Consider the following 22271-nt stretch of genomic DNA (forward strand, 5'->3'; position numbering starts at 1 on the left):
AAGAATGTGTTTACATTATCAGGATCTAGAGTTTTGTAGGATGCGCGTGGCCCAGCATCAAAATCTTGGTACACAAAATAGTCGTTAAGCACGTTTACCACAATATCACCACGGACTGTTCCCCCACCATGAAAGATTTTCGTCACTGGTTCCTTTCTGTTGTTCCGTCCCATAAGTGAACTCAGTTTGTTACATAATGCATCTGTTCATTTACCTTTGTACTATGCTATGCTTTATTCATGGCCTATTTAACTTGGCTGACAGTGTATGTTGACAACACACTATAAACTCAAGGTCATCACAATAATTTAAGCAGTATGTCATTGCTGCCCTGATGGATGAATTGCCAAGTGTCCTTATACACCTGTTGGATGTAAAGAAAAATGTAGTGCAGAGCAGGCTGCAGTTTTACTATTTTCACTGTACATTGCTAATTCATAGCTGAACAGTGAATAAAAGCAATAAATCAGATTATTCATATAAAATATTCCTTTAGAGCCAACCTCTCCCCCCCCCCCCCATCTTGTTTCATTTATTTGTTGGGAAAGGTCTGGTTAGTGAGGGGGAAAATAAATTCAAAAATATTTTGTGTTGAATTTTGTGCCACTTTGTGGCTACAGTGACAGCGTGGTGTCACAGATTGTACTGCTTTTCCGTCTTTCTGGAATAAGACAAGGTGAACTTCTTCGCTGGTTGACCCTTTAGTACCTTGTGAGGCAGTGCAGTCCTTTAAGATCAAACAGGTGAATAAATTTTAAAAAAAAGGGGGGGGGGGAAGAGCAGGAAATTGCAAGACTACCTCGCTGCTCACTCAGCATTTTTGCATTCCCTCAGGTCTGCTAAGCTGAAGCACGTGGTAATAATGCTGCATTTGGTATTCGAAAAGGTCATTATAAACACCCTAGCTTAACTCAATGTGATAAGTAATGATGTCATTATATGTGCGTTGGCACAACTATTGCTGCCTGTCTCATAACAAATAGGTGCACATACCATACCTGAGCCAGTGTGGTTCGTGCCCCCACCAGAATGTGCAAGTTCTGGCCCTGCTATGTGCAGAATCTGGTTGTCACTCAATGTTCCCCTTCAATGTTTCTTTGAGGTTTGGGATGTCTTCGCCTTGTAGTGTTATGATTGTTCTGCTTTTAACAGTTGCACATATACCAAAGCATTTGAACTGCTGTTCCGTGTTTGTTTTATGTGTTTCTGTTAAAGAGCAATGCTGAAGCAGCTATCACCTTGCTCTATTCAAAGCTACCTTATTGGCTATTCATACAGCTGCCTGCCGAGTGATGACTGCCAGGTCTTGAGAGCAGTGCCTACATTTTTCTAAGACTGAGATTTCAGTTTCACAGTTGTCTTGGATCATGATTCGATATTATTAGACATAGCATGCTGTGAATAAAATACAAAGAGTTTTACCTCGTTGTTGCCAAAGCATTTTGGATACTTCTGCTTGAGAAGTTCGAAGGCAAGCCTATAGTCTTCTCTACTTTGGCCGCGGTGAATAAGCACAGCTACAGGAACTGCGCCTGCTTTGGTTGCTGTCAGCAGTATTGTAACCGTGTTCCCATCTCCATCGCACAATGATGTGGAATCTACAAAAATGATGTTCTGTGCAGATTCCAGGGTCTGGGCACGGCGCATGATGGGTGTTATGACCAGTGCTGCCCAGTCACCATCTGATGTTTCGCAAGCGCTGACATCTGCTCCTGCATATTTGCCACAAAAGGTACAAAGTTAATGAGGGTGGGGGCTAAGTTGCTGTGATACAAGCATAACATTCAAGTTAAGGTGCTAATTTTCTTTTCTTTTTTTTTTCAAATTAAAAAGCATTTCTGCTTTTTTGTTTTGTTAGATACTTGTCAAATTTTTTTTGCAGCCTCAATTCTTCCAGTTATGAAGAAATAATTCACATGGTCTCTTATGTTATCCCTAAGACGACTTGAAGGCGAAAGCCCAAGTGCCGATGCATTAAAGATGGACACATGATGTACACATCCCTCTTAGTTCGCTTACTCATCCTTTTAATTTTATTAGTCTAATGCACAAGTCATCCTGTTCGTTTGCTTAGGCATCCTCTTGATTTGCTTAGTCATCCTCTTAATTCAATTAGTCTAATTCACTGCTCCTCATAATTCGCTTACTAATCCTCTGAATTCAATTAGCCTAATTTGCTTAGTCATCCGCTTAGTAATTTACTTAGTCAAGCACTTAATTCGCTTTATCATCCATCTTAACTCACTTTATTATCCATCTTGCTTGTTTACAGGGTACGAGTACGAACCATTGATGATGATAGTGTTTGTACATTTCGTGTTGACGCGTTTTCACTCGAGGACATTGTAGGTCGGCTGAATGATGAGATGCATAAGGCCTTAAAGGGAAGCTGAAGAGGTTTTAGAATTGAAAGATTTACGGGTGTTTGGAAGGCTGACACAGTATAATTCAGCTCCTGCAGTTATTAATGCGATAGCGTTAAGGGCCCCGTGTCGCAGAAAATCCGGCGTCGGTGTCGACTTTGGCGCTCGCGGCCGAGAAAATCATCCCCAACCACACAGGGCCTCTAAATATATTTAGGTATGCCACACCATTCTATCATTGATGTTGCTCATACCTTGTCTTGCATTCTTCGCAATGCTATTCCTTGGAATTTTGAGAATGACAATCCACAAACAAATGTCATGAAACAAAACACCCACAGCGCATGCCTTTTATGTTAAATCTTCTCAGACTGAAATATTAAAATGTACGAAACAAAAACGGAAACCTAAAAATTATGCAATTTTTTTGGCGCAGCTGTGCAATATCTCCAGGATTGCCCCACGCAATAGGCCACGTTTCTACCAGAAAGCTCACCTTCATGCATAGCGTTCGCCGTCAGTGTTTCCCGGTAACCATTACGGTTGCTTAAGCTGCAGTTGTCGGGAAGGGTGAGAAGCAGTCAGGGACCTTTGAATGCTATCGCATTCCACTCTTAAAAGCGAAGCTTAAGCGTCCTCCCAATTTTTTCTCGATTATGTGCGTAGCAGCACCGCAATCGCAGTTTAAAATTTCATTGAAGCTCCGTCCCCTTCGTGTACCGAGCGTAGCGTGAGGATGATGTCAATACAGGGGTCACGTGAGCGCTCTATTCGAATCGCGCTCCTCGTCAATACCCAAGACGACGTCACGATCATCTTTGCCATCAGAGACCGTTAAACGACCCGTGGCATCTCCCGCAGACGCTGCAGCTTGTTTTTGCTAAACTAAAACAACTAGCGGTGACTTCTGGCTTGTTAATCTATTTTCTTATTCAGGGTTTGAAAAACTATAATAATTCGTTAAAAGCTAACTTTTTGTGAAAAGTGGTTCAGCTGCCCTTTAATAAAGTGCTGGTATCTATGATATGCTAGCTAGGTGTACATGGACAGAATCCATGAGCAGTGTTTTACAGCAAGATTTAGGTGCACTATATTAATGCAAAAGCATTATGTGCCCCATTACGCGAAAATCCATCGGCGTGACCGAAAGATGGTACCAAAAATGCCCAACGCAGCGAAGAGTAAGAACATGCGAAAAATGCTCGGATTGATGTCACATTTGTCAGGAAGGTTCCTGTAAACAAAGCAAATTTAATGGCCGTGAAAAGAACATTTTGCCTAATTCGTGCGTGATTGCACATGTGATGTCGCAGCTTCCCAGACGCCACAGTGGCTCTACGGTTCTGGCTGACTAAAGGTGTGCCTAGTGCGTGCGTGCGTGATTAAATACGTCACGTCGCAGCCTTCCGGGTGACTAAAGGAGAGGGTGTCAGCCAGGACTCGTGGGCCAAGTGATTAGGAGCACTTCTCCCGTTTAGTGTCGGTGCGTTTCATGCATTGCTTGTCCGAGGAGAAAGCACGCGACTACGACAGGACTAAGAGGGCTTTGTTCAGGCGCTTTGGTGTGTCATGGCAGGCCGACTTCGAAAGCCCAAATGAGAAAGTATAATGCTTTTATGTTCCTACACGTAAGCAGTCTTAAGCATCTCTGCTGAAATTTTTATCTCTTATTGCAGTAGGAACAGTTTATTCTTTTTGTTTAGTCTTATTTTATAGTTAAGCAGAATTAAGCAAAATGCTGAGCACACAATTGCCTGTTGTCGTATGGCATCAATAGTAATAATTTCATTAATTTTCATTTTCAAACATTCCCCCCCCCAATTTCAATTTTTCAATTTTCAATAATTTTCATTAAGAAGCTTACCCCCAGCTGTGTATTCGTCCACTTTCTCCAGCAGCTTTGCCACAGGATTCCCTGCTGGTCCGTATTTGGCCTTTCTCCACTCTTGATGCCAGGAGTAAACACTCTTCCTGTTCGGGTTTATGCTTCCATTAGCAAGAAGAAATGGGCCATCAGGCTTGATGGACAGAAGCTGTTCATGATGCTGAATTGCCTCTGCTGGAGTCATGCCCTCCTCAAAGTACCCAGAAAAGGCACTTCTTGTTTCAGGGCTTGCCCGTAGCAAACGGAGGGCATCGGCGGACTCTGTGCTGTGGTTGTGTTTTTCATTCAACTTGACCACAGCAGGCAGCGGTACCGCCTTGCGCAAGAATTCATCATTTCTTTTTGTGCCTTTGTTCACTTTTTTAATTTTAATGTCCACCCTTGCCTGGCAGTCAGTATTGCGGCCTGCTGCAGTCTTGTTGCGCTTGCTATGCTGGCAATACCAGACCTTGTGGTAGACCATCCTGCAGGTGAAATGTAACCACACACGTCAGTGGTAAGCACAGATGTACTGGAAATATGAAAATGCTGTCCAGCAGAAACCTGGTGCATGATGAAATTTTAGAGAACATAAAATGTGTCACATTTAACCTGTCTAGCATAAGCTTAGTACTGGAAATGGACTCATTGATGTTTGCAAAATTTTTAAGATTGAAAAACTGCGGCAACAAGGTATAGCTTAGTGCAGTTTGCCATATGGTTTAGCTGGTGGTGGACTGTATAATCTGTTGCTTTCGATTACAAAGGCATTAAACAACTTTGTTCCAAAATAAGAAAACATTCTTGACGTGTATAAAAAGCTGTCGTGAACAGGCGAGCCACAATTTTCTGCTCATTCAAGTAGGGAACCTAAAATCTAGTAATAGATTCCTCACTTCCTCCAGCGACGTTTGAATCCCATACTTCTCATTCTTACTGAGACACTAGAAGAGAGCCTGTGCTTAGGAAACAGTAGTGTCCTTGTGGCATGGTCGCTTCACATCAGTGATTGTCCTCTATCTCTGGTGTTACTATATTCACATTAAAAAATCTAGCGACAAAACAATCCTTGGATGGCACTTTACAGCCACCAACTGATAACACGAATTCCCTTCTCGCCCTGGTGCAGGGCCCTTAGGAGTTTATAGTCTTAGGAGTTTTATAGTCACGTAAAATTATCCTGGTATTGTGCTTATGTGCATGTGCAGTGCTTATTGCAAATTGAACACAACTCCTTGCTCATGTAGAGATACATTGATTTTTCACTCGAGATTGGACTGCACTTGATAATTACCTACAGTGTGGTCATGCATTGCAGTACGTATATGATGTCTTATCTATCGGCCATTAGTCTTATATAAGATCGTGTTGTATACGTATGCAATATATGTACTGTACATATATTAAAAAATTGAAGCAAAATGCAAAAGTGTCACAGTTACTTTGATCATGCTATGTAAAAATCAGCACAGAGGTAGAAAAGTAACTGCAACATATATGGATTTTGCCGCACATCTTAAATATGTATATCGGAAAAGTAGTGCAAATTACATAACTGGATGGAAGTAAAATTTTATATCTACAACAGGCCACCATTCTTTGCATGCACCCTGATGTCATGAATTAAATGTGTTTAGTTAATTTTTTGCAAAGGGGCTAATTTATAAGTGTAATGTTTTAGGTAACTCGTGTCTGACACTGTAAGCATTGCAGGTGCCGATGCAATACTGTTTTGTCTCTTCATCAATCATTTTACTCGGAATATTATCATGCATGTACACAACCCTTAGTATCTCATGAGAATAAAAAAATTGGCCCGTTTACTGCACAATACATACCACATTGTTCTGCATTCCGTGCATGAACAGTAAGCTATCAAAGTAAAAAGTGGCGGAAATAGGGAAATTTTGTTTAGTGTGTAAAAGTAAATTTTTATGCATTTTTTACAAGTGTATCAAGTAATATTATTTTGTGATGTAATTGGTAGGCATGTGTGAATAGTGGATTTTGAGTTTGAAGGGAATTAGTAGCAAATAGTGATTTGGGACGAATATCTTCGAATCTAATATCGCATAGCTGTTGTGCAGAGAAATCGCTTCAAACTTGAATTAATTAATGGATGATTTAACTTTTTTTTTTATTTGTCAGAAAGAAACGGGGTTACGAAGTGTAATTACTGCATATTGTAATTACTTGTTCTGTGGAAGAATGAGAACAAGATTTCTTGCAGTAAAACTCGTTAAATAAATGTGAACGGTATAAATACATTAATTAATAGCAAGGCATGATGCAACTGCTTTCGTGCATGCAGGAAATCAATGAGAATACAAAATTAAAAAGTGAACTATTATAATGACAAGTGTAAACAGAGTACAGTGTCGTGCTAGTGCTTTTATTCCGATTAGGCGTCTCGGTTACACTTATTATATGCCTCCGTGTTCGTATTGTGACCGGAAGCAGCGCGTGCACTCACGTAAACGCATACTCTATAACACTGTAACATATTCTGTTACAGTGACCCTTTGGAGTCCTGGTATGCTTCACTGCATGGCAGATATACTACATCGCATGACATACCTTTATTGCGGCGAAGCTGAATTAAGGGATGTGATAATTACACTTGGAAAAACAGAATATTAGATTTCTTCTTTTTTTTCGAAGCAAATATCTAATAGCATAATATTCATAAGTGCAGTTCGAAAATTCCAATATTTGCACAGCCCTACTATTGCGCATTTTCAACAACCCTTACTATCTCATGATAATGAAAGTTTGTCCTGCGTATTGCACAGTAATACATAGTGCATTTTCCTGCATTCAGTGCATAAACAGCAAGCTAGCCAGTAAAAATTTATGTATATAGAGAGTGTAAAAGTAAATGTTTTATGCATTTTTTTTCCAAATATGTTTTCATGCTACACTGAGTTTGATGCCTCAAAATGCGATTTGAAGAGCAGGAAACCTACTACAAAGCCCATAGTTGCATTTTTATTATGCTGGAGTGAACTTTCAGCTGTGAATAGTGCAGCAGTTCACTTGCTAATTAATTAATTAGTCCAGTAATTAAGCTGTAACTGAAAAATTTTTTCCCTTATAATGCTCTCTCCATGGGCCGAAATAAATGTCAACAATTTCTTCCAATTTCTTTTGATGTGAAACTGTGTTTGGGCATTACACGGTTAAGATGCTGCAGCAGGAATGATGTCAGCAGTCTGCATGCTGACACCTTAAATCGCGAATCTAACCCGACGACCGCCATCGTGGTTGGGTTAAACTAGGTATGCGAAGAGCGCACTTGCAGAACTTCGCATATAGGTTCACTTCAAAATGTTTTGAAGGCTATCATATAAGTTTTATTTGCATGCAGCATTGTTTTGTCCAACTGATATAATGGTACTCACTTTGTGCAGTTTGTTTGGTTGTATTTCACAATCCATGATGTGTTGGTCGCCGCCTTGTACTGTTGCATCCATTCTTCAGCAGATGCTGGATCTGAGATGTTCATTCGCAGGACTCTCACATCAGATGTTGACGCAGCAGTGTCTTCTGCATACTCCGTGTTGCCGAAGTTGTGCGAGGAAGCTGATTGATACAACGAAAAGTTATCTGTGCAGTCCATATCACACGCGATTTCTTCAGCCCCAACCTCTATCTAACTGGTCGCCAGATAGTTTGCACGACATTGTGCACATGCACCTTCCCTGTACCACTCTCGAATAACTGTTCACTGAGAACTCCAAAATCGATGCTTCAGGGTCTTGTGATTGCAGCTTAGCGCATTTGCTGGAACAACTCGCGAGTTGGGAACTGACACGACAGGTGGATGAAGTGCGCCAAAACCCAAAAGTGCTTGTACTTATTCCCGTGCTAGCGTGTGACGTAAGCATCACTTGTTGAACTAAACTGTAACCGAACATAATAAAGAAGCGATGGAAACATTAGGCTCAGAAAGAGCATCGATTGTCGTGCAATTTTTTTGGTTGTTTCTGTCTTGGCAGTATTATTTTATTGAAAAAAACCGCAATGGTTTCGGTTTCACAGCTGTCTGCTCGCGGCTATTTTAATGTTTCGGTTATGTCTTCGACGCACTTTGCAGTTGCGGGTGGGTAACTTGTTGACAGTACCACGTTATGTGCCACGTTGTTGATAGTGCCAAGTCGGGTGCGTCTGCATCCGACTTGTGGCCCCGCGTACTTTTTCACCGCTTTACACTTCCTTGTGCAGAGGAAGTTTCGTGTCTTACACGCTGGTGACAGTCATGGGCTGACATGCAAAACACTCGGATTACTAAGAAAACCGGCTCAATTTCGCTAACCGGTGGCAAACATTTGTACCACACACCAGTGCTCCCCGTACGTTGGATCTGATAGCTATTTGCTATCGGCACCACAGGAAAAAAAAAAAAAAAAAGCTGGCCGCAACGCGATAAGGAGCATTGCTTTTGGAAGGATGAAGTTATGCTCTCAGCATGTCTGCGACAACGCAAATTAGCTTTTAACAAAAGCATGGAATGCAGGAAAAAAAAAAAGGCGGCAATGAACGCGATCGAAGCGCGCGAGAACGTTTCGGTTTCTGCACAAGAAACGCCAAATGCCACTTGCCCTCTTTGTATATATACATATATATATATATATATAGAAATGTTGTTTTCTTCTACGAAACGTAACTAATGGGAAGCTTTCACCAGCCGAGGTGTAAACGAATGCAGGGGGGGGGGGAAGCGGCAGTCAACGCGATCGAAGCGCGCGAGAACGTTTTCGGTTTCTGCACAAAAAATGCCTCTTTGTGTATATATATATATATATATATATATATACATATATAATTTTTTTCTTCAACGAAACGTAACTAACGGGCAGCTTTCGCCAGCACAGGTGTAAACCAATGCAGGGGGAAAAGAAAAGGCGATGACTGCTGCGCCACGCGGCACTCCAGACGAGTCCACGCAGAATCGGCTCCTGCAACGCACGGAAGTGCAGAACCAAAAGACAATGTCACACGCACGCGTATTTCCGGTTTCTTGTGGGCGCATAGTTTGATTTCTTGTTGTTCTCACGTGACATTCAGTACGCCTCCCGTCAGCCCGCTTGCGGGTCGTGCTTTTCGACTGCCAGCCTGCCACTGGTGCTGGTCAAAAGGTCTGGTTCTGCTGCATCCTCGCAAGCCTTTAACATCATCCTTCTATATGTGCGAAAGCTGCATTGCAGTGTTTTTCTATAATTGATAGCTTTATATTAATATTTTTTAATAAGTATTTTGATTGTATTTGTCACGTATCTGCTGATCTTGCTGCTCTTGTTTGCGACCGCTTGCTTCATTCATCCCTAGTGCGGATTTTTCGGATTTGTCAACATATATATACTGCTGACTAGAAGGTAGCCTTCTTTCGTTTGTGAAAAAGCTCAGATTTATTTTCTCGCAGTTCGGTGTCATTTTATATTGTACTGCTTGCAAAATGACATGACATGTGTTTTGGTTGCCGGCGACTCGATGGTGAAATACGCGGACCAGTATTTCCCATCGCGTCGTAGTTTGTCAGTCAGTGTTGCCGCACATAGAGAAATAAGGATTGAGTATTTCCTGTCAATGATAGCTGACAAGCTAGTTGGTTTTGCTGTCATTGTGCACGTTGGCACTAACAACACTGTTCAAAGTGTCAGCATGTGCATCGACAAGTATCGCCACCTCGCTCAGGGGATCATTGAAAGGAATCCCATGGTGCATGTAGCTTTTTCTGCCATTCTTCCTCGGGGGCAGAATCAGTAATGCCCATGGGAAGCTCAGTCCTCTTGGTTGAATGACAATTACATAAAGGTTAATGCTGCCCTGATACAGTACTGCCTTGATGGAGTGTGGCTTCATTTTCCTGTGTGGTCTCGTGGACGACTGGCCCAGCTACCTGAGTAGAGATGGTGTCTACCCAAGCCGCTTTGGTAACAAGGTGCTGGCAGACTACCTGTACCAGGAGGCCTGCACCCTGTCCATCCATCTGGAGAGAAGCCGCATCCAGCGGTGCTACAAGGAGACCCAGGCACCTTCTTCATGGACCGGCTGGACTCAGCAGGACAGCATTCCTGCCATTTCCGAGGCTGACTTTCCCCCACTTGGTTTGCATATTTTCATTTCTTCTCATGCAGCAAGTGGACCTTCCACAGCACCAGCTCCTGTCTGGAAAGCCAGCACTGCTCCCTTGCAGAGGCACGACACCAACCAGCCAACCAGAACCCCTTCAAGGTGCTGGCTTTTCACTTGCTCGCGGTGTCCGTGTCCGTTGCAAGGGTAGCAAGGCTTGGTGGACCTGGGACAGCCTGCCTTCCCCCATTTTCCATGGCACAAGTGTACCAAGCAGGGGAGGTCTGATGAGCCAATGATCCCTGGTCGAGGTGCAAGCACCACTGGTGCCAGGAGAACTAGGAGAACCACACAGAAGCATAAGAGTGCTCCTGTTGTGTGCTCTTCTGTTGGAGAAGGATGGCCAGTGCTCGAGAAGCAGGTGTGCTAGAGGCTGTCCCCCAGTGTGGTGACAGTGAGTGGAAACTGGTAGTATAGAAGAGGCGGCGGCGGAAGGCTGCGGCACTGCGCAAGCAAGAATGAAGCTGCGACTTGGCTGCAGACAGGGAAGGCAAAGTTCTTGCTGCGACAGCTGCCAAGTTCTTGAAGTTTGCTTCACCTTTGGCAGCAGTTGTAAGCCAGAAACAGACATGCATTGACAGTGGAAAGTCTGAGTCTGCTTCTTCTCGATCCACACTGCTGCCTGCGCGGCGATGTTGCCTTGTTGAACCACATCCTCTGGGGCTGCCCAGAAGATCCCCCACCCGCCAACCTCGTCTCGCCACCCCACACCGACGAACAATGGGAGGCCCTTCTCTCCAGCATTGACCAAGACATCCAGACACGGGTCCTGGCACGAGCTGAAGACGCCATCGTGAAGCACAGCCTGGCAGCCTACGTGGCTTAGCCTCCCTTACCCCTCACCCCATCTAATAAAGTTGTCACTCACTCTACTGTCGCTGGTAGCAAGCTTGAAGGACTAGCCAGTGCCTCGCGGGATACCATTTGTGATAGTTTTCGCAAGATGCAGCATGTGGCTAGCAGGCAGAATAAAGACTGCTTGGCAGTTGCTATGGCTGAGTGCAGACCTGTCATAAATGGTGTTCTAAATGAGGTCACTGTCTGCATATACTGTAGGCCAGGAACAATGCAAGATGGAGGGCAGATCATGAGCAATCCTGGCACAGAAGCTGGTGACCTTAACAAAGCTGGGTGCATTGCTTCCACGCGACATAGGTGTTGTGAGGCTGCTTTGACATCCAGCTGCAGGCCTGCCAGCTCTGATGACCAGGCTGTTTGTGAAGGAGCTGATGCCAACACAACCAGAGTTCCTAACCTTGTGCATGGTGGAGGCAGCAAAGTTTATTTAAATGCAACATTTGATAATTTTATTTCTTTTAGGCAAAGCTTTGATGAGTGGTGCAGGGAGGGCAAGCACATAGTCAGAATAAATAAGTCTCACAGAAGTCCATTTGCAACAGAATCTAAAGAGTTTGTGTATATTAGGATTTCATATTGCTGTGTTCATAATCGTGCCATAAAAACATGAGGCACAGGAAAGCAACCCAAGCAAGCATAGAATGGTACTGGTTGTGAAATGGCAATATCTGTAAGCCTCTGCAAATCGCCTACTCTGCACTATAATATAACCAAGCCGCAAAGTAAGTATAATCATGCAACAAATTATTATCACTTGTATCCTCAAAGCAGGCTTCTGAACGATGCAGAGAAGGCAGAATTCTTTGATTTTGCCAAATGTAATATTGGCCCAAAGCATTTTAAAAATTTGGTCGAACAGAAAACAGGCAAGAAGCTCACTACGAAAGATGTTAACAATTACAAGCAAAGGTTTTCTATTCCTATTCGCAATGAGCAAGTTCACGGAGAAATGGTTTTAGAAAAAATAGACACCTTGTTAGCAAATAATCCAAACTGGGTCATTCACTATGAGAAGAAAGTATTAACCTGCAATTTGTGCTGCTTCAGACAATGCGCATGCGTGAGATTTTGGAAAAGTATCCAGAGATTTTATTTATTGACAGAACATATAAAGTAACTATTTAAGGCTATATCTTGTACTCTAGTTTAATTGAAGACGGTGGAGGTCGCGGGAGACCTGCGTGTTATGCCTTTTTACGAAACGAAACGACTGAAATTGTGCAGGCCGTGTTCGCCAAGCTCGCAGGTTTTAACCCATTTGTTGTGTTGGCTTGCAGAGTAGTCATGATAGATAAAGATATGAAGAGGCTATGCATTTTGACCAAGATTCTTCCTAATTCAGAAATTTTGTTGTGTACATGGCATGTGCTGCACTGCTTTCAGCAAAAGGTAAATGAGAAAGCTAGACTCCAGCGTGATCAGTTACTTCCTCTCTTAAAAGAATTCTTTATTCCTTCACTGTGCATACTTCACTGGAAATACTACTTAGACAGGCTTGCTGAGCTCAAAGCTATGGCTTCTAAAGATTTTATTTCTTATTACATGCAGAACTGGCACTCCTGTAAAGAAATGTGGGTACATGCATATCGGCAAGAACTTCCTACATTTTGTAAGAACACGAATAATCGCTTTGAGTGTCACAATCAAAAGATTAAAAGTTATCTCACTTCAAGCATGCATTTGTTTCCAGCCATAGAAGCAATAGTTAAGTTATATTAACACGGATTTCTTATCTTTAAAATTTTCCAAGTTTAAGGAAATGAAGCTGAACCTAAATGTAAGTGATGCCAGTGAGCCATTTCAGTTAGCCTTGTCCCATAATTGTACTTCTGAGGCCACAGGTAAAGTACTTGAGCAGTATGAACGGTTTAAAGAAGTAGATTATCTGGTCATTTCCACTGCTAATTCTTATGTAGTGGCTTCAGCAAGTTCCGAGCACAGCGTTTCATTATGCCTGACATGTTGCATGTGTGCTTTTTACAATCAGTACAGTTTGCCTTGTGCGCACATTTTAGCAGCTCGACGTTTTGCCCAGCAAGACCTTTTCGACAAGCATGCATACTGGACTGCATACTGGACAGGTGGTGCAAAGATAATTTCCTGAGCGACAGCTGCACGGCCTTTAGTGCCACACCAGTAGTGACAAGCAGCATTCAGCTGTCGCCATCTACGAGGCTGGACACTGCACAAGAAAAAATTCTTACACCTACAAGAGACTTTGTGAAATGTCCAAGGCTGTTGCTACTGTATTAGCTAATTGTGGTGAGAAGGAGCTAATGGAGCATCGTACGAGGCATTCTTCAGGAACTTAACCACCCTTCCTAGTAATCAAATTACAGTTAGCTTACAGGGTACACCAGCTCCATTACCCCAAATGACTGCTACAAGCAGTTGCAGGCATTCGAATAGTACAAAGCTTGTTGTATTGGTGAAAGCAAGAGGACAGCCAAAGAAAGTCAAAGCTGTTAAGCGCAAGTTTTTGTCATTGCAAAAGAGCATAGTAGGCCTTGCAAAGGTGACAGCAGACATGTTAAATGTCTGCAAACGCTACTCTCTTTCAGATGCCGTTTTAAATGCTTTAGTACAGGGCACCTCGATATCAGACAGTGTAATTAATGTAGCACAATACTTAATTCATGAAAAATTTCCTCATTGGGATGGCTTTCAAGATGTGCTTCTTGGCCAGCGTTTACTATATACTCAAGTAAAAAGCCCTTTTATTCAAATCTTGCATGTCCGAAACCCCGAGCACTGGCTTAGAGTAAGCAATGTTGACGCTGATGAAAACACAGTCTTTTTATATGACTCAATTGACCAAAATACTCCTGATGCCGTCAGGCAAATCTGTCATATGCTAAAATTACAGTCGCCAACGCTGACCATTCGCACTAAAGGGGCACAAAACCAGTGCAACACGCTTGACTGTGGCTTGTTTGCAATTGCAAATATGTATTATGTAGCATCAGATAGGAGTCCAGAAAATTTAAACCTTAATCAGAGTATGATGCACAGACATTTGCTGAAATACATACAAAAAGGCAACAAAGGAAGAGTTTCCACTCACAAGTTCTCTCACTGTTCATGTGCAGCCAAAAGATTGCATTTACGAGTTGCATTGTGCGTGCAGGCAACCGCTATATGGTGTAGTAGTACTGGACATTTCTTGTGCATATTGTTCAAGAGGATTTCACAGAGCATGCATGGGCCTTTCGCAAGTAAATTGGATAACAAACTAATTGAGTGCTCTAAGTCATGTTTGGCTACTGCCAAGGAAAAGATCCATACTCATAGTACATAACATTCTTCTCTTTGTACAGTTCTACAGTAAAACCTGAATATAACAAACCAGAACCAGCATAAACTGAATTATCATCTGTATTGCACACACAAAACTTGCTGACTGATACTCATGTCGAACACTTGCTCATAACAGAGGCTTTCTTTGTTTTAATCCTAAATACGAGAATACTCAGAAGCATGCCAGCAGTATACCACAAGCAAGGCCCAATTGAGTCGCCATTTTTAGCGGCTGGCAAGCTGTTCAAGGCACAAGTAAAAAGTGCTGCATACTACGCGTAGTTTTGTTTACAAAAAAGCCGATACCTTTGGCTTAATTTTTCCACTGAAGACAAAAAATTTGTGTAGAACAAACACAATACAAAAGTTTGTTTCATTTCCATTATAGGTTCTTTTCTTCTTCCTGGGGTTTTACATGCCAAAACCAGTTCTGATTATGAGGCACGCCATAGTGAAGGGCTCCGGAATAATTTTGACCACCTGGTCCTTTGACCACCTGGTCCTGTGTTCTTTAACGTGCACTACAACGCAAGCACACAAGCGTTTTTGCATTTCGCCTCCATCGAAATGCGGCCGCCGTGGCCGGGATTCGATCCCGCGATCTCGTGCTAAGCAGCGCAACGCCTTAGCTGACTAAGCCACCGCGGCGGGTTATTTCACTATAGGTGAGTTTGGATTTAAAGAGTTACCTAATATTATGCATAGTGCATAGGCCTGCTTCTTCTAATCAGGTTTCAGTGTATCCACAAGCTACCAGTAAACACTGGCACAACCCGGTGATGTGAAACTTTCTTTTTTTTTATTGTTCTAGTCAGTTTTAAATTCTAGTCAACTCTACTGGCAAAGAAGGGCAACATTTCATTGTGAAGGTAGCAGAACTAGTTCTAGTCAACTCTACCCAAACTAACCTAATATAACCTAAACCCCGGTGGCAATTTATAATTTATTTGTACACTTTAATGCTGTTAAGAGGATTATTCGTTCATTAGCAATGCACTAACATAGGTCCATTGGTATTTGCTTAACTGCTTTATAGTTGCCTGTGGCATTGTGATTAAGGCTCAACTGCAAGGAACAAGTTCCCAACATATTTTTGGCTGGTTATTTGATTTGGCATGGGCAGACTTCAGCATCTAAAGAGTGTCATCTCCAGCGTCTCATTGTTCTCGACACCGCCAGCTGGCGTTGACAATCCCTCGGGAACATGTTTCTTGTGGGCTTTAATGTCGGCAGGTTCACTTTGCATTATTCAATTTGAAAACCTGATCATTCTGATCATTCTGCTTCTAAGTAGTCACAAGTATTTTGGAAAGTATATTACAAAATTTGCTTTTCATCGGTCTGGTACAGCTTTAGCAACCAAAATCTGTGCTTACATTGCCCACATTACCTTCCTGTTGCCGCAAGTCTCTCAGCGGAGCCTGTCCGCTACAGAGTGCATTCTCGGGTGGCGTATAGAGAAAAGTCTTGTCATGAAGCCGTGCTAAGCAGCTTCATACAAGACAGGCACTTGTGCTCGCGGACAAACAGGCTAAGAAAATGCTACACAGCAGCACTCAGGTTGTCACAATGACATGGTCATATTTGAGTGCAAGTTGCAGATTCTTTTTAATCCTTTGTACTTGTGCTTTTTTTTCCTCTTTTGTACAGGTCCACTAGATATACCAGCTGCGTGCATTCACTGCCATCAAGTCATCAGGAGTGAGTGTACCTCTATGTAAATTGTACGTTATTGTCTAAGATGGAAAATCAAGCCTTGTATTGTTTGTTGTAATGGTTCTGTTAATAAAAGTTTGGTTATAAATTTTTATTTTCTTGCAAAGCTGGCATTGTATACATAACAGGCCAATGCAGCATATTACTTATAAATAGCTTTTTGTCTATATTTTTTTTGCAGGTGCACAATATTCACCTGCTAAAAAATTGGGAGCATTGCTTCCCTTTGACATAGTGAGTGTAAAAAAATGCAAGAAAAGCACATAACACAAAAAAATAGATATACACTGGACTTTTTTTTCTTGTACTGTGTGTCTTTTGCACGGAAGCCAAGTTGCACTGCATAGTTCGTATGAAACATACAAGATGATTGTGCACTATCTTGTGTGCCTTAGCATTTTTACTTAGGAGTATTTCGTATCAGCAATGCAGCACAACTTGGCTTCTGTGTTCAAGAACTAACTAGCCTCCACATAACCGTTTGTTTTTTGCACTGACTACGTTAAGTATGTGCCAACTAGGTCCTCAGTGAGTCTTTTTATATACTACTCCTCTTTGATCGGGTGCTTATCAGTGTCAGATTTGAGGCAAGGTATAGCTTTGCCTACAATTTTTACTGGCCATGAACACAAGTGGACAGAGACAACAGCATAAAAAAATTCATGCTAAAAGGCAGCACTCTATAACAATCCAACGCTCAAGGCCATATTGTGCTTTTGTGCAATGAACTCGCATTAAATGCACAACACACATTTATTGCTCGATTGTCTTTCACGTATACTTTTACTGTTGCGTGAGTGATCAAGTATTGGGCTCCTGTTTCAATGATCCAGATCACATTTCTGTATGCACCTATACATGTTTCTTTATGTTTCTAGAACATCTGCTGGGTATCCCACAGAAATTTTGTTGCAAGACTTGTGCATATTACGTGGATGTGCAGTGAACATCTAGAATAGGGCATTTGAATGTTACCTCAAAATAGCCTAGATATTAATTCAAAGTTATTCATGAGTGAAATTCTTTCTTGAGTGAAAAAATACAGCACATTTTTATGGTGTATGACAGTGCAGCCCACCTAAATGTTACTTTAATGTAGCAGAGGAATTGGTATGCTCATTAAAACAGCTATATAAAGGTAGCCTGCTTCAATACATGAAATGGGTATGAAAAGGTGTGACATACTTGAGGGGAAAAAATAATACCAAGTTAATTTCACTACAATTGTTAAAACACTCACCTAAAGCACCTAAATAAACTTTTCCACGCCTTGTTTACATACTGACTTTCACTACAAACATTGTTGAGCATGCAACAAATTTCAATTAAATAAGTAGTAACGTGAAAGCTCATTCGTTTTATTAGACATCTAGAGGAAAAGCTACAAATTAGACGTGGTGTGGAGAAAACATGTAAACATGCACAACTTAAGCATTTCATGATTCAGTTACTAGGAATTTATGGCTTTTTATTATCATTTCGCTGCAGGCTAAGGTAACCAATAAAAACTAAGGATTTGACAGCATACTTTGCCCCATTGAAATTCATATCACCCTGTTATTTGGATGCTTCAGGTCACAAGTAGTTGCTCTATAGTCGGGTACAACATTAGAAGGCAGCGGCATGTGCCCCCTCAAAGGCGGATGCATACTAGCTTTCACCAATGGGCGCGCACTTAAGACTTGCGTCATACGCCAGACGGCCGGTGTCCCCGCCGACGGAGAACATCGCAGCCCCGGCTTCAAGCCGGGGCGAGTCGCGTCAGCGGGACTATTTCTTTAGTCGCGGAGGAAATCGGCTGCTGCGCTTCGGTCATCTGCGCATGCCAGCAGTATACCACAAGCAAGGCCCAATTGAGTCGCCATTTTTAGCGGCTGGCAAGCTGTTCAAGGCACAAGTAAAAAGTGCTGCATACTACGCGCAGTTTTGTTTACAAAAAAGCCGATACCTTTGGCTTAATTTTTCCACTGAAGACAAAAAATTTGTGTAGAACAAACACAATACAAAAGTTTGTTTCATTTCCATTATAGGTTCTTTTCTTCTTCCTGGGGTTTTACATGCCAAAACCAGTTCTGATTATGAGGCACGCCATAGTGAAGGGCTCCTGTCTTCTTAAGTTGTACCCGACTATAGGTACTTTAACGCTTCCATCAAAATTGAACCTGTATAGCTTGAAGTGCCTTTTCTCTGCACCAAGAAAGAAATGCAAACAAGGACATAAATATTCATGCGAAAGTTGCTAAACACTTCTTTCTTGAACCCGCCGCAGTTGCTCAGTGGCTATGGTTTTGGGCTGCTGAGCACGAGGTCGCGGGATCGAATCCCGGCCATGGCGGCCGCATTTCGATGAGGGCGAAATGTGAAAACACCCATGTACTTAGATTTAGGTGCACATTAAAGAATGCCAGATGGTCAAAATTTCTGGAGTCACCCACTACGGTGTGCCTCATAATCAGATCATGGTTTTGGCACGTAAAACCACATAATTTAATTAAATTTTTTTAGCTTCTTTCTTTAGGATTTAAGAATTGGTAGAGCACACTAAACATACACGTAGAGCAAGAAGTTATCCGCTGACTGCACCAATAAACATCCTACCATGCTGTGGTGAAGCTATGCAGTTGACCCATCCCTTTTCCCCTGTGCCTAACTGAAGCTCACATCAATAAATAGGTCATCTGCAGGGTGTCACAGAATTCTGTTTTGAGAATTCTTTGCATGTGCTAATGTTCCTCCACATATACAGTGTAAGTAAATTAAGAAAACTAGGCTAGAACATGGTGGGATTGAATCTGTCTTCCAGCAGAGCAGCCCAATGTTCTAACCATTAATCCACAATTGCATGCATACTTCTCTCATGCCAAAGTCACTCTTGGAAACATCTGGCACATGCAAAACATGCGAGTTTGTTTTATTCTTCCCTCTTGACAGCTAGTACTTTGAGATGCTGTGTTAAACTGCACTGTCTTTGGGATAAGGCCACAGTTCCGCTAAATCTTCCAAAGTGGTTGAAATTCACCTATAATGCTGTCGCATTGAAAGTAATTAACATCGGCCCAATAAGATCCCATTAGTGCGTCCTTGCAGCTGTTTATATTATGTGTTAACATGTCATGCTCATAATACGTCATGCTAACGCTCTACCTGTATGTCATGCTATCTCTTAATGTGTCAAGCGCCTAGAAGTGACATCACCATGTTTTTTAGTTCCAGCCTGTCTGCATACCTGTTTGCCAGTCATGTATGTCAGTATTATGAGATTAGCTCTCTACTTGCACACCAATTACACACCTGCTCAAGCTTGGTGAAGCAAGGTATTCTTAATTCATCAATGTACTAAAACCTCCTTCATCAAAATGTGTTCGCACTAAATCAGGTGTCACACTTTCCCAATGGATAGAAAGGCGTGATTGGTAGAATGGTAGTAGTGCAGTCATGATGCCACTTTGCTCGAGCAAAGTTTCATGAGAGCTAAAACCGAGATCAAGTATGCCTAGTGCATCAATTAATGCAGCTTTCACTGGGAAATACATGACAGGGCGCTTTGTGCAAGCAGAACAGAGAAAAAAGCTGCATCAAGTAGAAGGAAATTGTGCCACTGTGGGCAGGAGGCAGTGGCTTGATACATAAGAAAATGGTTTAACGAAGGATTACTCGGTTACATGGTGATGGAGCAAAAACAGCGGCCGAGTGCGCCCGCGTCTAGGGCGAGCTGCCTCGGTGTTCTCCGATTACGGTTACTAAGAGCTGAACACGTTGCACCATCTGGGGCGGTATGCCCCATACAATGGAAGAGCGAAACCGTCAGCAAGGGCATAGAGCTTCCCTACTAAACTGAGTACAGGGACATCACTTACCACCACGCGTCGGCACAAATTTCAGTGCGAACACCCAACGCGCGTAAATTCGACGTTACTTTGCGGTGGCGGCACAGTGCACTCGTTGTTTGCGAGCACCAATAACTATTCGTCATTACATAATTAGTGCAGATTTTCTCGGACGTAGTGCCAAATCCCGTAGAAGTGCTGTTTGCAAAACGCGCTACTTGTCCATCCAGGCGCTGAACAGTAATAGCAAGCCGAAAGCAGTCGCAATTGTTTGGATACAAACATTGTAAAACTCGTCGTAACCTCAACGTAAAACTCACCGTCGAACTCATCGTCGTTGAAAAGCATTAAGAAGCGATGCTCGCGCTTGAAATTCAAACGACGCGCACAAGAGACAGAGACGCGAACTTACGAACGTTTCGATCATAGGTTTCGATACGCTAGCACAAAGGTGGATTGGATTGACTTCCAATGCTTGCGCGCGTCTGTTTCTGGATGGATGGATGGATGGATGGATGATGCTGAACCCTTTAAACCGGGCGGTGGCATACGCCACCTAGCCATGACTATTAACCTATTTTGTACTTTGTGGTGGGTGAAATTTCACCCCTGCCTTGATTTTATCCACCAATCAGATAACCTCTGTTTGGTTATTTCTACCCTCTTAAAGTCTATTTTGCCTTCACTGTCCCTAAACCCCAATGCTTTGAAAAAAAAGTTGTCGCAGTTTCACCTGAAAGGCGAAGCATCAATTGCGATAGCAAATTTGTAGAGAGTTATATGGAGTAATGATATTAGCTTTATCAGCTGTATAAACTTGGACATGCAGCAGCACCGGCAACACGCAGAACTGTTGTCGACGCCGTCGGCGTTTTACCCGCGTTCGCTTAAAATGCGTGCGGCATTGGTGACTGTTGCCCGAGCCTCTGATATAAATAGGCACTTGGTGCCGCAGCTAAACGTCGCCTCCCTTCCCTCCCCCTCCCCCCCCCTCCCCCACGGCCTCTCGCGCGTCGAAAGAAGGCGCGTTTGCTCTACATATATGGTGATTGTAAAGGAGGAAAGAGACGCCTACTTCTGCAGCCCTTAAGCGAGCACGGCGCAGAACGCGCGTTTGTTCTCCGCCGTGCGTTCACTCCCCGTGAAAGCGCGCGTCCCTCGCGCCCTTTCACTCGCACATACAGCGTTCGGCGCGCAGCGACGATTTCATCTCCATTGACGTCATACGAAACCTCACGGTGACGGCGACGGCGACGGCAGAAATCTGCTTTTGAGTGTCCATATAATTGCTATCGCAATAAAAATCAGCCCCGTTGCCTTGCACTGTAGTATAGTGAACTAGAATATACTCTAGTGGCACGATCGGAAGGCCGCGCCGCCTCTCTCGGCGGTCGGAAACGCCACGGACCGCCGCTACGGTTTCGCGTGGCGCTACTGCGCCTTTTCCTAGGGGAAGCGCGGACGGGGCATGGGAGCGGACGGTACGTGTAGGTACAGCTGCCCGAGACTCGCGAGCCGCTGCGTCGGCAGCCACGAAGTGACGACTGCACGTTTACCGGTGTGTTCTCCAAAATTACTCGAGTGCCGTGCGGACATTTAGAATTGCGAGTACATGTACATGTACAGCTTCAACAATCTTGCCTTACTCAGTGTCAAAGGGCAACTGTGAGCCTGCAGTTCTCCATGCCCTTTTGCCCACTAATTCTGGCACCGAAATGTTTTCATTTGGTAAACAGCACCTAATTGACAAATTTGCAGAGAATGGCAACGTAGCTACCTCACAGATAGTGCGCCAGATCATGCGTCATGTGTTACAGCTGCCAGTGATAACCGGGTGATGTTTTACATAGCAGGGTACGTAGCTCGGAAGTGCATTCTAAAGACGGGCTGCGAAGAGTGCCTGAAACTTCTAATGCCAAAGAAGTCGGCTGAAAATTCGAACCTAGCACAGTTAACACGCATGAAGGACATTCGATGGAGGCGAAATGCGAAGACACCCGTGTACATAGATTTAGGTGCACGTTAAGAAACCCCAGGTGGTCCAAATTTCCGGAGTTCCCCACTACGGCGTGCCTCATCGTGGTTCTGGCACTTAAAACCCCATAATTAAATTAAATTAACGCATGAAGGACAATGGTGGCCTGCTTTACCCTTCTAGCCTGCTATATAAGTTTTTCTTGATCTAGAAAAAAGCTTTCACAACGTGTTTCAATT

At 43.0% G+C, this 22271-nt stretch overlaps 1 protein-coding gene across 1 annotated transcript in view; it reads right to left on the minus strand.

Annotated features, from left to right (window-relative positions):
- LOC119449196 (uncharacterized) overlaps window positions 1-20492 on the minus strand; it is a 49949-nt gene extending 29457 nt beyond the window's left edge. The window contains exons 1-4 of the mRNA XM_049666330.1: window positions 20378-20492; window positions 7629-7809; window positions 4228-4712; window positions 1423-1712 (exon numbers count right to left, since the gene is read on the minus strand). Of these exons, the coding sequence (XP_049522287.1) occupies window positions 1423-1712; window positions 4228-4712; window positions 7629-7809; window positions 20378-20405 (984 nt within the window). The 5' untranslated portion in view covers window positions 20406-20492. The remainder of the gene's footprint in view (window positions 1-1422; window positions 1713-4227; window positions 4713-7628; window positions 7810-20377) is intronic.
- Between the last annotated feature and the right edge of the window lie 1779 nt (window positions 20493-22271).

This window comes from Dermacentor silvarum, chromosome 4 (genome assembly GCF_013339745.2).
Source record: "Dermacentor silvarum isolate Dsil-2018 chromosome 4, BIME_Dsil_1.4, whole genome shotgun sequence".
NCBI lineage: Eukaryota > Metazoa > Arthropoda > Arachnida > Ixodida > Ixodidae > Dermacentor > Dermacentor silvarum.